This window comes from Fundulus heteroclitus, unplaced genomic scaffold (assembly GCF_011125445.2).
Source record: "Fundulus heteroclitus isolate FHET01 unplaced genomic scaffold, MU-UCD_Fhet_4.1 scaffold_68, whole genome shotgun sequence".
NCBI lineage: Eukaryota > Metazoa > Chordata > Actinopteri > Cyprinodontiformes > Fundulidae > Fundulus > Fundulus heteroclitus.
This window is the reverse complement of record NW_023397121.1, coordinates 952,522-964,314: the sequence shown is the minus strand read 5'-3', so window position 1 is coordinate 964,314 and position 11,793 is coordinate 952,522. Positions and strand designations below refer to the sequence as shown.

General features: G+C 43.5%; 1 protein-coding gene across 2 annotated transcripts; it reads left to right on the top strand.

Moving 5' to 3' along the window:
* Positions 1 to 5,915: 5,915 nt before the first annotated feature.
* dnajc27 (DnaJ (Hsp40) homolog, subfamily C, member 27) lies at positions 5,916 to 11,572 on the top strand. 2 transcript variants are annotated; one of them, XM_036133862.1, is made up of 7 exons: positions 5,916 to 6,431; positions 7,688 to 7,770; positions 7,840 to 7,909; positions 7,991 to 8,155; positions 10,795 to 10,917; positions 10,988 to 11,148; positions 11,231 to 11,572. In XM_036133862.1, exons 1-7 carry the CDS (start codon positions 6,354 to 6,356, stop codon positions 11,361 to 11,363), a joined length of 813 nt encoding a protein of 270 aa, XP_035989755.1. In that variant the 5' UTR covers positions 5,916 to 6,353; the 3' UTR covers positions 11,364 to 11,572. The 2 variants fall into 2 exon arrangements, with proteins under 2 accessions (XP_035989755.1, XP_035989754.1); XM_036133861.1 differs by having other exon boundaries at positions 5,918 to 6,440.
* Positions 11,573 to 11,793: the final 221 nt, after the last annotated feature.

The following is an 11,793-nucleotide window of genomic DNA, read 5'->3' as shown; positions in this document are numbered from 1 at the left end:
GTGTTGGAACCGGGTAGTGCTGGAACTTTTAGTACACATCAACATGAATGCTTCATAGAGGTTTAACACACAAGATCAAAGGTTTAGCTTTCATCTACAATTTAGGATTCATCTAATTAGGTAAGGCCTATTTTAGGTACCTATGCGCACATTATTTTAAAATTACGTTAGACTATGGTAAGCTAAACCCTGTTCAGTAACCAAGGTCGAATCCGTCTACTCTTACCCACCCTGAATACCCTCCTACTCCTTTCTCCCTCACCCCTCTGATGGACAATAATCCACCACTCCAAACTTACAACACCAGGAGCAAAGGCAGGAGAGGTTCAGTGCGGGCAGGGGAACGCCAGAAAAAGCCACCCCCAGGGGTAGTAAAAACTGGTAAGGCCTATGGGGTAAAAGCGGTTCCATAATAAACTTGTACATAAAAGGATAGTTGTGTCCATATTAGTCAGAAGTTGTGCATAAAAAACATTTGTAAACTCATAATAATTTAAATCGCATTTAAAAGATACAACATACAGTTTAAATAGTTACAACTACAATAACTAATAAATACAAATTTCAAGTTTAAATTTGTGCTTTACTCTTTATGAACACAAACAGTAGCGGCTGCTTGAGAATACGGATTTTTTCTTTGAGAATACAAATTCACAACAGTGGTCTGACGTCACGGTTTCCAAGGCTGGTTAATGGAGCACAGAGTGCGAAGATAGGAGCCGCGCATGCGCTCTTCAGACTGACCGTCTCTGAATGCACCGCGGCTGCAGCTTCATTCCAGACAGCGCAGAGCTCACAGTGGTAAGTTAAACACTCCCTTTTCTGCTGCTGTTGTTCAAAAGTACGTTTTCAGATCGTTTGAGGCGAGAACATTATACTTTTAAGCTTCCCTACGTGGCCTGTTTACAGAGTTAGTGCGTAATTTAAAAAAAAAGAGTGATTTATTTGTTTTGTGTTTATCAGGCTGACGCGTGTTGCTTTATTAACTCAATAATTGCTGGAATAAATTGTAAATGTCTCCAAAGAATGATAGCAGCATATAAAATGGAGCTGGACCATAATTTAATAACAATATATATCAGTCGAAAGACGTGTGGCACAATAAGGGGAAAAAAGGGTCGACCAACTAAAATGAAAGGCCTCACATGTGATGGTCGCCTTTTTGGTATAATGGTCGGGGTCCCCACTTATCAAAGCTGCAAACGTCTTCGCAACAGTCAAGGACTTAAGCATCCCTGCCGCTTTCATCCACAACAGAAGTGGACAGCCTCTTGTACAAAACGAAGACAAGAGGACTTTAATGGACCAGCTGCAAACTGCTCAGCCGGTCACCCGTTCTCCAGGTGAAAATCATTCTGCCCCTCCTCCTCCCAGCATTAGAGTCCGAATTTCAGCTGAAAACGTATTTTAATTAAATTTTGAATTTTAGTTTAATGTTTGAACTTAGTCACCGTTCCGTATTGCAAACCCTGTTTTATTTGCCTTAAGGATTAAATATAATTCATTATTTCTACCGGCTTTTACTTTTACTACCTTTTAGGTTTACAGTTTTAAATTTTAAAATTTCTTGAGGTATACTTTAAATTGGGTTTAAATTTTAAAAGCTTGCAAGCATTTTTGACCAATTGTGTTTGTTTTTTTAAAAGAGCTGGAAAATAATCCCCTTGCCGTCTCATGAAAGAAAGGTTCGGATCTTCGCGCCGACGCCCAGAGACGCTCCGAGACCAGGAGCTCCTCCACATCCCTTGAAAATCCATTCGGGGTACCAGAGGCCGGATAACCTCTCCGGGCCGGCCAAAGCAGCTCCTGTCCTCGGACTCCCTCGCTCGTCGGTCGGAGATCTTGTTAGTTTACGCCAAATTGTTATGGGAGTTTTGGGTGGAATTCTAAAGAATAGTAACTGAGTTCCCATCTTTACTAAATGAGGAGACGGTGGTATGACGTTCCAGCACTTTTATTGAGAAACAGAGCAGAGATTCACATAGATGGAAAGTAATCGCACCCCACGGTTCCGCTGCGGTTTGCGTCTGCCCTGTCTCTGCCTGCCTCGCTTTTCGGGCTTCCCCTAATACTGCACCGTGGCCTTCCCATGAGACAAAACAAAGACAGTCTATAATAGACAATAATCATTCTACGCAGCATTCAGCCTTGCACTCAGCAAACAGTGGAACTTATACACAGACATCAGGTCTGCAGGCCTCCTATGTCCAAGTGGTGTGAGGCCATAGTGACTTCAGAATAATAATTCTTATAACATCATCTCAAGGCTCTCTCTGATTGGTGAGAAAGTTTCCTCTCTAAGGAAACCCAGCAGGTTGCATCAAGTCTCTCCAAGCAGCATTCACTCCTCCTGAAAGAGCGTAGAGCCACAGTGGACAGTCGTCTGCATTGTTGATGGCTTTGCAGCAATCCCTCATACTGAGCATGCATGAAGCGACAGTGGAGAGGAAAACTCCCCTTTAACAGGGAGGAGAACCTCCAGCAGAACCAGAACCAGGCTCAGTGTGAACGCTCATCTTTGCAGCAATCCCTCATACTGAGCATGCATGAAGCCACAGTGGAGAGGAAAACCTCTAGCAGCTACCCTAGGAGATCTGTCCTACTTTCAGCAGGTGCTGGCGGTTCTTCAGTTTTAGCACCATAGGAATTGGCTGACTGGGTTTTTGTACCACAGTGGCTTTCTGGTTCCTCACATCACCGCCATCCCAGAGATCAGGCAGCTTCCTGGTTCCTCGGTCAAATCTGGCCAGCAAAGGTTTTCACAACAAGCATGGCACCAACTGGAGACGGCTGACATAGACAAATCACATTGCCTTTTCTGTTCTGTGTGCATTAGCAGCTGCTTCCAGTCATGGTCCCTTTGTTGAGCAAGGCATGGAAGCATGTTCACCAGAGTGGAAGAACATGATGAGAACGGACCACTGATGTGGTCGATGGCTTTAACCATCGACTTTCAGGCCAAGTCATTGGCTTGGACTGACTGGGGACATGACGAAGAAGCTGCTTAAACTCCTGGAAATGCTGCTGTGAATCATGACATCGTCTTAGTTACTACTATAGAGACATTTATTGTGGTCTGAATAAACATTGTCTCTTTTATTCGTCTCTTTCTGTATAAGAATACAATATAACCGTCGCAGTGCCACCTACTGGCTACACTAAATAATTAACTTGTTTCTGAATCTATGACTACTCACCAAATGGGGAAAACACCTTCATGAACTGAGCCGCCACATTTCTCTGTCCACAGACCCGACCCTGGTCCCGCTTCTGAAGAACCCGAAGCGCCCTGCCTACGAAGACTTCAACCGTCCACTGGTAGACCAGTTATGTCTCTCTAAGGCACCTTTCACAATGTTTAATTATGACTTTTATGCTGAAATGGGATCATTTCTAGGTTTTATCACGGTAACAGTAACTGACTATAAGACATAGATGTGTATTGTTGCTTGATGACATCACCTGATTTGCATATTTGAGCATAGCAGGGGAGTCAAATATCAACGTTTTATTGCTAGATGACATATTACGGTATGTCACATGATTATGGCCCGTCTCTGGTGACTGTTCATGCTGCTGGTAAATGTGACCTCAAGATAACAGAAGCAGCTTTACAGAAGTGTAATAGTTTCTAGAAATGTTCCACAAAGCCTCGTTAAGATAAGATAAAAAGATAAGTAGAAAGCAGCACAGCAGTTGACACTGCAGTGAAAAAGATCGGGTACGGTTGCATTTCCCTGCAGTGTGAACGGATCTGATAGAATGAATCAGTTCAGTGACGACTGTCTGTGTGTGACTGTGTCCACAGATAGACCCGGTCCACTGCTGAAGAAGAAGAAGAAGAAGAAGAAGAAGCCGTCTTCATCTTTAGTCCACCTAGCATCTCTAGAGCTCAGTAGCTGGTGTTCGCTCTGCCAAGTCTCTTAGAGTCTTTGTCAGTCATGTAGCAACAGCGTCAAAGTCTTAGAGGGCTCTGACAAAGACTCTTTGACGCTGAACCAGGAACCTTCTGACTACCAACCTGCTTCTTAACCCACTGAGACATCTGCCCAGCTGCTATAGGAGCTCACTTTACTCATCTGTAGAGTATCTAGTCCATACCTGGACTTTAACAGAGACGTCTAAAGCAACATTGGAACCAGGAACGTTCTGACCACCAACCTGCTTCCTAACCAACTGAGACATCTACCAGCTGCCAGGTGTTCCTTTCACCTGTCTTTAGAGTATCTAGTCCATACCTGGACTTTAACAGTAGCACCAGAGACACTGAACCAGGAACCTTCTGACCACCAACCTGCTTCCTAACCCACTGAGCCACCCTGGCTGACCTCTCAGCCCTTCTTAGACCCTCCATGCTGGATTCCAGGGAGGTTCTCATCCACCACACGTCTGTTCTTCACCTTCAGCTCTTCTCCGAGCAGCTTTTACTCTTCATGTGGACCTCTGGTTCACTGATAACATCTGATCCCACAAACTGAAGAATCCTCCAACAAGCTGACCCTCCTCAGACCCTGAACACGTCTCAGGAACCTCCAGCTGAGGTCTGGACCCTGGTCAAGAACCAGTAACCTGCAGCATCTTCAGGCCCCAGTCTGTCCACTTACAGCTCACGTTCCGCCTGACGTTCCTGACCATGTTGACTCTAGAACACGGTCTGGAACCTCTCTGCATCACGAGGAGATGCTGGCTCGGCTGGTCTTCCTGGTTTACCTCCTACCATCCAGCTGCCTCCTACCTTAGAACAGAAGGAGCAGAGCTGAAGGAGTAGCCTCAGCCGCTCTGGGAACCTGACCACCAGATGGCGCCAGAGAGCATTTCTCAGCAGATGTTAACGCTAAAAATATAAACACTAAACATCAAACCGGAACAAAAACAAAATCACATCTGAAACATTTCCCTGTTTGAAATGTAAACTTTATCTGGGGTTCAGTTGAACAAAAGCTTTATTTCAATTATTTTTTTATTAATCAATTCATTAAACGTGGTTTTATTTAACAGCAAGGCAAATTTATTTATATAACACATTTCAGTACAGAGACAATGCAAAGTGCTTTACACGATTAAATATAGGAAAATAAAACAGAATAGAAGCAAGTAGGAATAAAATGTAGAAACAAAATTAAACATGGTAGAATATAAACTAAAAGCAAACATTAAAAACAGTTGAACTGAAAAATTAAACTAATGATGTTTTAGTAGAACAGTTTAACTAGAACAGTTAAAATTCTGAACAAATATGTTTTTAATCTTGATTTAAAGGATCTCAGGGTTTCAGCAGTTTTCCAGTTTTCTGGAAGTTTGTTCCAGATCAGTGGAGCATAGGAACTAAATGCTGCTTCTCCATGTCTGGTTCTGGTTCTGGTTCTGGTTCTGCAGAGCAGGCTGGAGCCAGAAGACCTGAGTGGTCTGGAGGGTTGATGCCCTGATAACAAGTCTGTGATGGATTTAGGTGCTAATTCAGGGATTTATAGACTAACAGAAGGATTTTAAAGTCTATTCCACTTTGGTCCACTTTGTCTTCAGATGGAGGTTCAGGTCTGAGTCCAGGTTTATCAGACAGCATCTGATATACTGTGGACAGTTAAAGCTATACAAAGTTCCACCAATATTACAGCTAGTTTATTGCTAAGACTGGACTTTATGAGACAGGAAGCGGTGAAGTTCAGGTATGAAGGCGTGTAAACGACGTGTAAACGACCAGAGATGGTTCTGAAGAATATCAGCGTAAACATCTGGGAGGAGTCCTCCATGGCTGCTCGTTAGAAAATCACTTATTTTAATCAAAAAATAAAAGGCCTTGAAAGACCTTCACTTTATTAACAGTAAGGCTGCAGCTGCCCCTGTTCTTGTGCAGTTTCTCCTTCCACTAAACTTTCCAGTCAAGTTTCCTTGATTATTATCAGAGAGCTTCTAAATGAGCAGCAATAAATGTCTGGGATGAGCGTCTCTGTGTGGAGCTTTCTCTGTCTGAGCTGAATCAGTGAAACAGAGTTCCTTAAAGATCCTCTGCATGTTCAGGGGTCTGCTCCAGGTCCAGGGTGTCCTCCAGATGGTGGCAGTAGCCCACCAGTTGGTCCCGGTCCAGCCCTGGAGCAGACAGAAGCGAGCCACGGTTCCGATCAGAGCTGGGAGGAAGCCTGCTGGACGCAAACAGCTCAGATTAAAGGGAACCCAGCATGAGGGGTGATTAATCCAGCGACAGACTGCTCTGTGGCCTTCTGCTGCTGGCTAACAGCGGGCTAGCATCGGTAGCCTAGCAGCGGCTAGCTGCTAACAGCGGGTTAGCATCGTTAGCCTAGCAGCAGCTAGCGACACATTTCCGGCCCAAAACTCGGTAAATAACGGCAGCTGGAATGGAAACGACGGCGACGAAGAGACGAGACAACAAGAAGTCTCTGCGGGTTAAAGTCATCAGCCTGGGGAACGCCGAGGTGGGAAAGGTACCGGAGCTTCTGCTTGTTTCACGCTAAATGTGGACGGGGACTGGTCCGCTTCCGCCGGCCGCCCCAAACTCCCGGTTTTATGTCTTTATTAGCGCTTTATTACATTTTAACAGACACAATAACTACCGACAGCGGTGGATAATTAACCATTCTGGGTTTTATTAAGACTATTTACCGACGCTTTCAGGTCTCAGCATCAGGCGACAGCTTTAGTCCAGACTCCGTTTAAATTATACATTATTTAATTATTACTGATTATTTCTTTAAAGTTAAAAAGATTTTAATGGATTACCTAAAAGGCTGATAACCATCACGATATTCGGCTAACACCCCACCTTAATTAAAGGGCTCATACAGATATTATAGCTTAAGTCAGGAGTTAGTTGATGTAGTAGATATTTAAAGCAGAATGGTCTGTTTAATTCCAGTCCCTATACTGAAGTAATGTTGCAGTAAACTGGATTTCTCTACCTAGAACCTGCCATGGTGTGTCAGTCTTTACCACTCCTGCCTTTCCCCCAAACCAAAGAGCCCAGAACCTTTACTTAGTTTTAATTTCCTTTACTTCAGCGCTGTACATAATTTCATTTCTTACTTATTGGGGTACAACCAGAAGTCTCTGTCTCCCACTGCTTCACCAACCTGTTGGTTCATACCATCACCAGTCAGATTATGTGCTCTAGGGCATATAATCTGACTGGAGAGGAGAGGACATAAACTGGCAATTCCTGGTTAAAACGGCGGTTAAAGGTACATAGCTACGTAATATGCTTATAATAAAAGACCAAAAACCTTTTGATGATGATTAAAATAGGGTTATTTACACCCAGCCTCCATCTTGGTAGTGTTTTGATTGTCCTTTTTGAGTTGAAAGATAATTCGCTCTTGGGTGGGATTAACAGATATAAACAGACGTGGCGCCATCTAGTGGCAGCATCACAGAACCATCTTAATAATTAGTTAATTAATAAATCTGTATAAAATAATGTCAGACTGAGCCTGACCCTCTGATCCAGGCTTTTCACTCCAGGAATCACGTTTTTCTGCATTTATTTACCTTTCTTTGTTATTTTGCCTGGAGATGCTAATAGCCGTTAGCCGCTTCCTTGTTTTATCCCCTGTTGCACATGTACAGTACGTACTTCCATTAAAATAAACAAAAAAGGCTTTATTTGCTAACAAGTTGAGCAAAAACAAGCTAGCCTAAAGCAAAGACCTTAACCAGAACATGCTTTGACCTCCAGAGCTGTATCATCAAGCGTTACTGTGAGAAGAGGTTCGTCCCAAAGTACCTGGCCACCATCGGCATCGATTATGGAGTCACAAAGTGAGTGCCCCGCCTCATGTTCTGACCCGGAACGTTCTAGCGGTTCTGATGTGTGTGTTTGTGTGTCAGAGTTCAGGTCAGAGACAGAGAGATCAAGGTCAACATCTTCGACATGGCCGGACATCCCTTCTTCTACGAGGTGAGGCTCTGCAGGATCTTTGCCGTGATGCCGCGGTTCTTCCAGCAGGTGGCGCTGCAGCAGCTCTGTTCTCTGCTCCAGGTCCGGAACGAGTTCTACAAAGACAGCCAGGGGGTTCTGCTGGTGTACGACGTGGGCCTCAGGGAGAGCTTCGACGCCCTGGACAGCTGGCTGGGAGAGATGAAGCAGGAGATGGGTTCTCAGGCCAACATGGACAGCATCGTGTTCGTCGTCTGCGCCAACAAGGTCCGGTTCCTGCGGCCCACCCCGGGCCACAAGAACCTGTAGAATAACTCGGGAAGAACCCGTAGAATAACTCAGGAAGAACCCGTAGGATAACTCAGGAAGAATCCGTAGGATAACTCAGGAAGAATCCGTAGGATAACTCAGGAAGAACCCGTAGAATAACTCAGGAGGAACCCGTAGGATAACTCAGGAAGAACCCGTAGAATAACTCAGGAAGAACCCGTAGAATAACTCAGGAGGAACCGGTAGGATAACTCAGGAAGAACCCGTAGGATAACTCAGGAAGACCCCGACTCAGTTAATGAGTCAGTTAATGAGTCAGTTAAGTCTGTTATGAGCCAGTTAACAAGTCCATTAATAAGCCAGTTAACAAGTCAGTTACACCTCATCTAACAAGTCCGTTATGAGTCCATTAATGAGACAGTGAACAAGTCAGTTAAGTCTGTTATGAGTCAGTTAACAAGTCCATTAGTGAGACAGTTAACAAGTCAGTTAAGTCTGTTTTGAGTCAGTTAACAAGTCCATTAATGAGCCAGTTAACAAGTCAGTTACACCTCATTTAACAAGTCCGTTATGAGTCCATTAATGAGTCAGTTAACAAGTCAGTTAAGTCTGTTATGAGCCAGTTAACAAGTCCATTAATGAACCAGTTAACAAGTCAGTTAAGTCTGTTATGAGTCAGTTAACAAGTCCATTAATGAACCAGTTAACAAGTCAGTTACACCTCATTTAACAAGTCCGTTATGTGTCCATTAATGAGACAGTTAACAAGTCAGTTAAGTCTGTTTTGAGTCAGTTAACAAGTCCATTAATGAACCAGTTAACAAGTCAGTTACACCTCATTTAACAAGTCCATTATGTGTCCATTAATGAGACAGCTAACAAGTCAGTTAAGTCTGTTTTGAGTCAGTTAACAAGTCCATTAATGAGCCAGTTAACAAGTCAGTTACACCTCATCTAACAAGTCCGTTATGAGTCCATTAATGAGTCAGTTAACAAGTTTGTTAAGTCTGTTATGAACCAGTTAACAAGTCCATTAATGAGCCAGTTAACAAGTCAGTTAAGTCTGTTATGAGTCAGTTAACAAGTCCGTTAGTGAACCAGTTAACAAGTCAGTTACACCTCATTTAACAAGTCCGTTATGAGTCCATTAATGAGACAGTTAACAAGTCAGTTCAGTCTGTTTTGAGTCAGTTAACAGGTCCATTATTGAGCCAGTTAAAAAGTCAGTTAAGTCTGTTATGAGTCAGTTAACAAGTCCATTAATTAACCAGTTAACAAGTCAGTTACACCTCATTTAACAAGTCCGTTATGAGTCCATTAATGAGACAGTTAACAAGTCAGTTAAGTCTGTTTTGAGTCAGTTAACAAGTCCATTAATGAGCCAGTTAACAAGTCAGTTAAGTCTGTTATGAGTCAGTTACGACTCATTTAACAAGTCCGTTATGAGTCCATTATTGAGTCAGTTAACAAGTCAGTTAAGTCTGTTATGAGCCAGTTAACAAGTCCATTAATGAGCCAGTTAACAAGTCAGTTAAGTCTGTTATGAGCCAATTAACAAGTCCATTAATGAGTCAGTTAACAAGTCAGTTAAGTCTGTTATGAGCCAGTTAACAAGTCCATTAATGAGACAGTTAACAAGTCAGTTAAGTCTGTTTTGAGTCAGTTAACAAGTCCATTAATGAGCCAGTTAACAAGTCAGTTAAGTCTGTTATGAGTCAGTTACGACTCATTTAACAAGTCCGTTATGAGTCCATTATTGAGTCAGTTAACAAGTCAGTTAAGTCTGTTATGAGCCAGTTAACAAGTCCATTAATGAGCCAGTTAACAAGTCAGTTAAGTCTGTTATGAGTCAGTTAACAAGTCCGTTAGTGAACCAGTTAACAAGTCAGTTACACCTCATTTAACAAGTCTGTTATGAGTCCATTAATGAGACAGTTAACAAGTCAGTTAAGTCTGTTTTGAGTCAGTTAACAAGTCCATTATTGAGCCAGTTAAAAAGTCAGTTAAGTCTGTTATGAGTCAGTTAACAAGTCCATTAATGAACCAGTTAACAAGTCAGTTACACCTCATTTAACAAGTCCGTTATGAGTCCATTAATGAGACAGTTAACAAGTCAGTTAAGTCTGTTTTGAGTTAGTTAACAAGTCCATTAATGAGCCAGTTAACAAGTCAGTTAAGCCAGTTATGAGCCAGTTAACAAGTCCATTAATGAGCCAGTTAACAAGTGAGTTAAGTCTGTTATGAGTCAGTTAACAAGTCCATTAATGAGCCAGTTAACAAGTCAGTTACACCTCATTTAACAAGTCTGTTATGAGTCCATTAATGAGTCAGTTAACAAGTCAGTTACGTCTGTTATGAGCCAGTTAATGAGTTAGTTAATGAGTTAACTAGGAGTCAGTTAACGAGCCAGTTAACGAGTCAGTTAATGAGTCCAATAGGAGTCAGTTAATGAGCCAGTTAACGAGTCAGTAAATGAGTCCAATAGGAGTTAGTTAACGAGTCATTTAATGAGTCAGTTAACGAGTCAGTTAATTAGTCCAATACGAGCCAGTTAACAAGTCAGTTAACGAGTTAATTAGGAGTCAGTTAACGAGCCAGTTAACGAGCGCGAGCACTCGTGGGCTCTTTGTGTTCAGGTGGACCTGACGAAGCGGCGCGTGGTGGACGAAGGTGAGGGCCGTCTGTGGGCCGAGTCCAGAGGGTTTCACTACTTTGAGACGTCAGCCCAGAGCGGCGAGGGCATTAACGAGATGTTCCAGGTAACGGCCGGCCCGGCCGCGGCGGTCCGTCCCGCTCCACCAGAGGTTCTGAGGGTGTTCTCGTCTGCAGGCCTTCTTCTCCTCCATCACGGACATGTGTGAGAACGGCGGGAAGCGGCCGGTGGCGGAGGTCAGCGTGGGCTTCACCAAGGAGCAGGCCGACACCATCCGACGCATCCGCAACAGCAAGGACTCCTGGGACATGTTGGGGGTGAAGCCCGGCGCCACGCGGTGAGTCCCGGACCCGTCCGGAGGGAGGCGGGTTCCCCGCTGACCCGGAGAACCACGCGCTGACCCGGTTCTCTGTCTGCAGGGAGGAGGTGAACAAGGCGTACAGGAAGCTGGCCGTCCTGCTGCACCCGGACAAATGCGTGGCCCCCGGCAGCGAGGACGCCTTCAAGGCGGTGGTGAACGCCCGCACCTCGCTGCTGAAGAACATCAAGTAGCCCCGCAGAACCCCAGAATCCCAGAACCTTTGTGTCCTGTTTACCCCAGTATTTATTGTGTGTGTGCCACCGTGCTGAATGCCAACCTTTGACCCCAGTCCTACCTGACAACAGGTGAGTCCAGGTGGAGGAGGGGCCGACCAGGATTCACCGCCTACTACATTATTTATTTAACTCTGTTATTAAAACGCATTTCTGTAAAATCTTAATGCTTTTCTAAAGTTGTATGAACACAATATTTATTTATAATGTTTATTTATTTCTGGGAACGTTTCTAATTTCTCAATTTTCAGATTATGAACAAGTTTAAATAAGATTTGAATCTTAATTAAATGTATTACTTTTTTCTATTTTTTTTATTACGTTTGAAATCTGTATTTTTTAATTACTGTTAGGATGTTTAAAATTTCTCCAATATTAATAGTAATAA

What these genes read in the sequence shown, in the direction of transcription:
- dnajc27 (XM_036133861.1), top strand. Translation starts at nt 6,354, where the DNA reads ATGGAAACGACGGCGACGAAGAGACGAGACAACAAGAAGTCTCTGCGG. An exon ending in ATCGATTATGGAGTCACAAA is followed by an intron (nt 7,771 to 7,839) that starts GTGAGTGCCCCG and finishes TTTGTGTGTCAG; the next exon opens with AGTTCAGGTCAGAGACAGAG. An exon ending in GACATCCCTTCTTCTACGAG is followed by an intron (nt 7,910 to 7,990) that starts GTGAGGCTCTGC and finishes TCTCTGCTCCAG; the next exon opens with GTCCGGAACGAGTTCTACAA.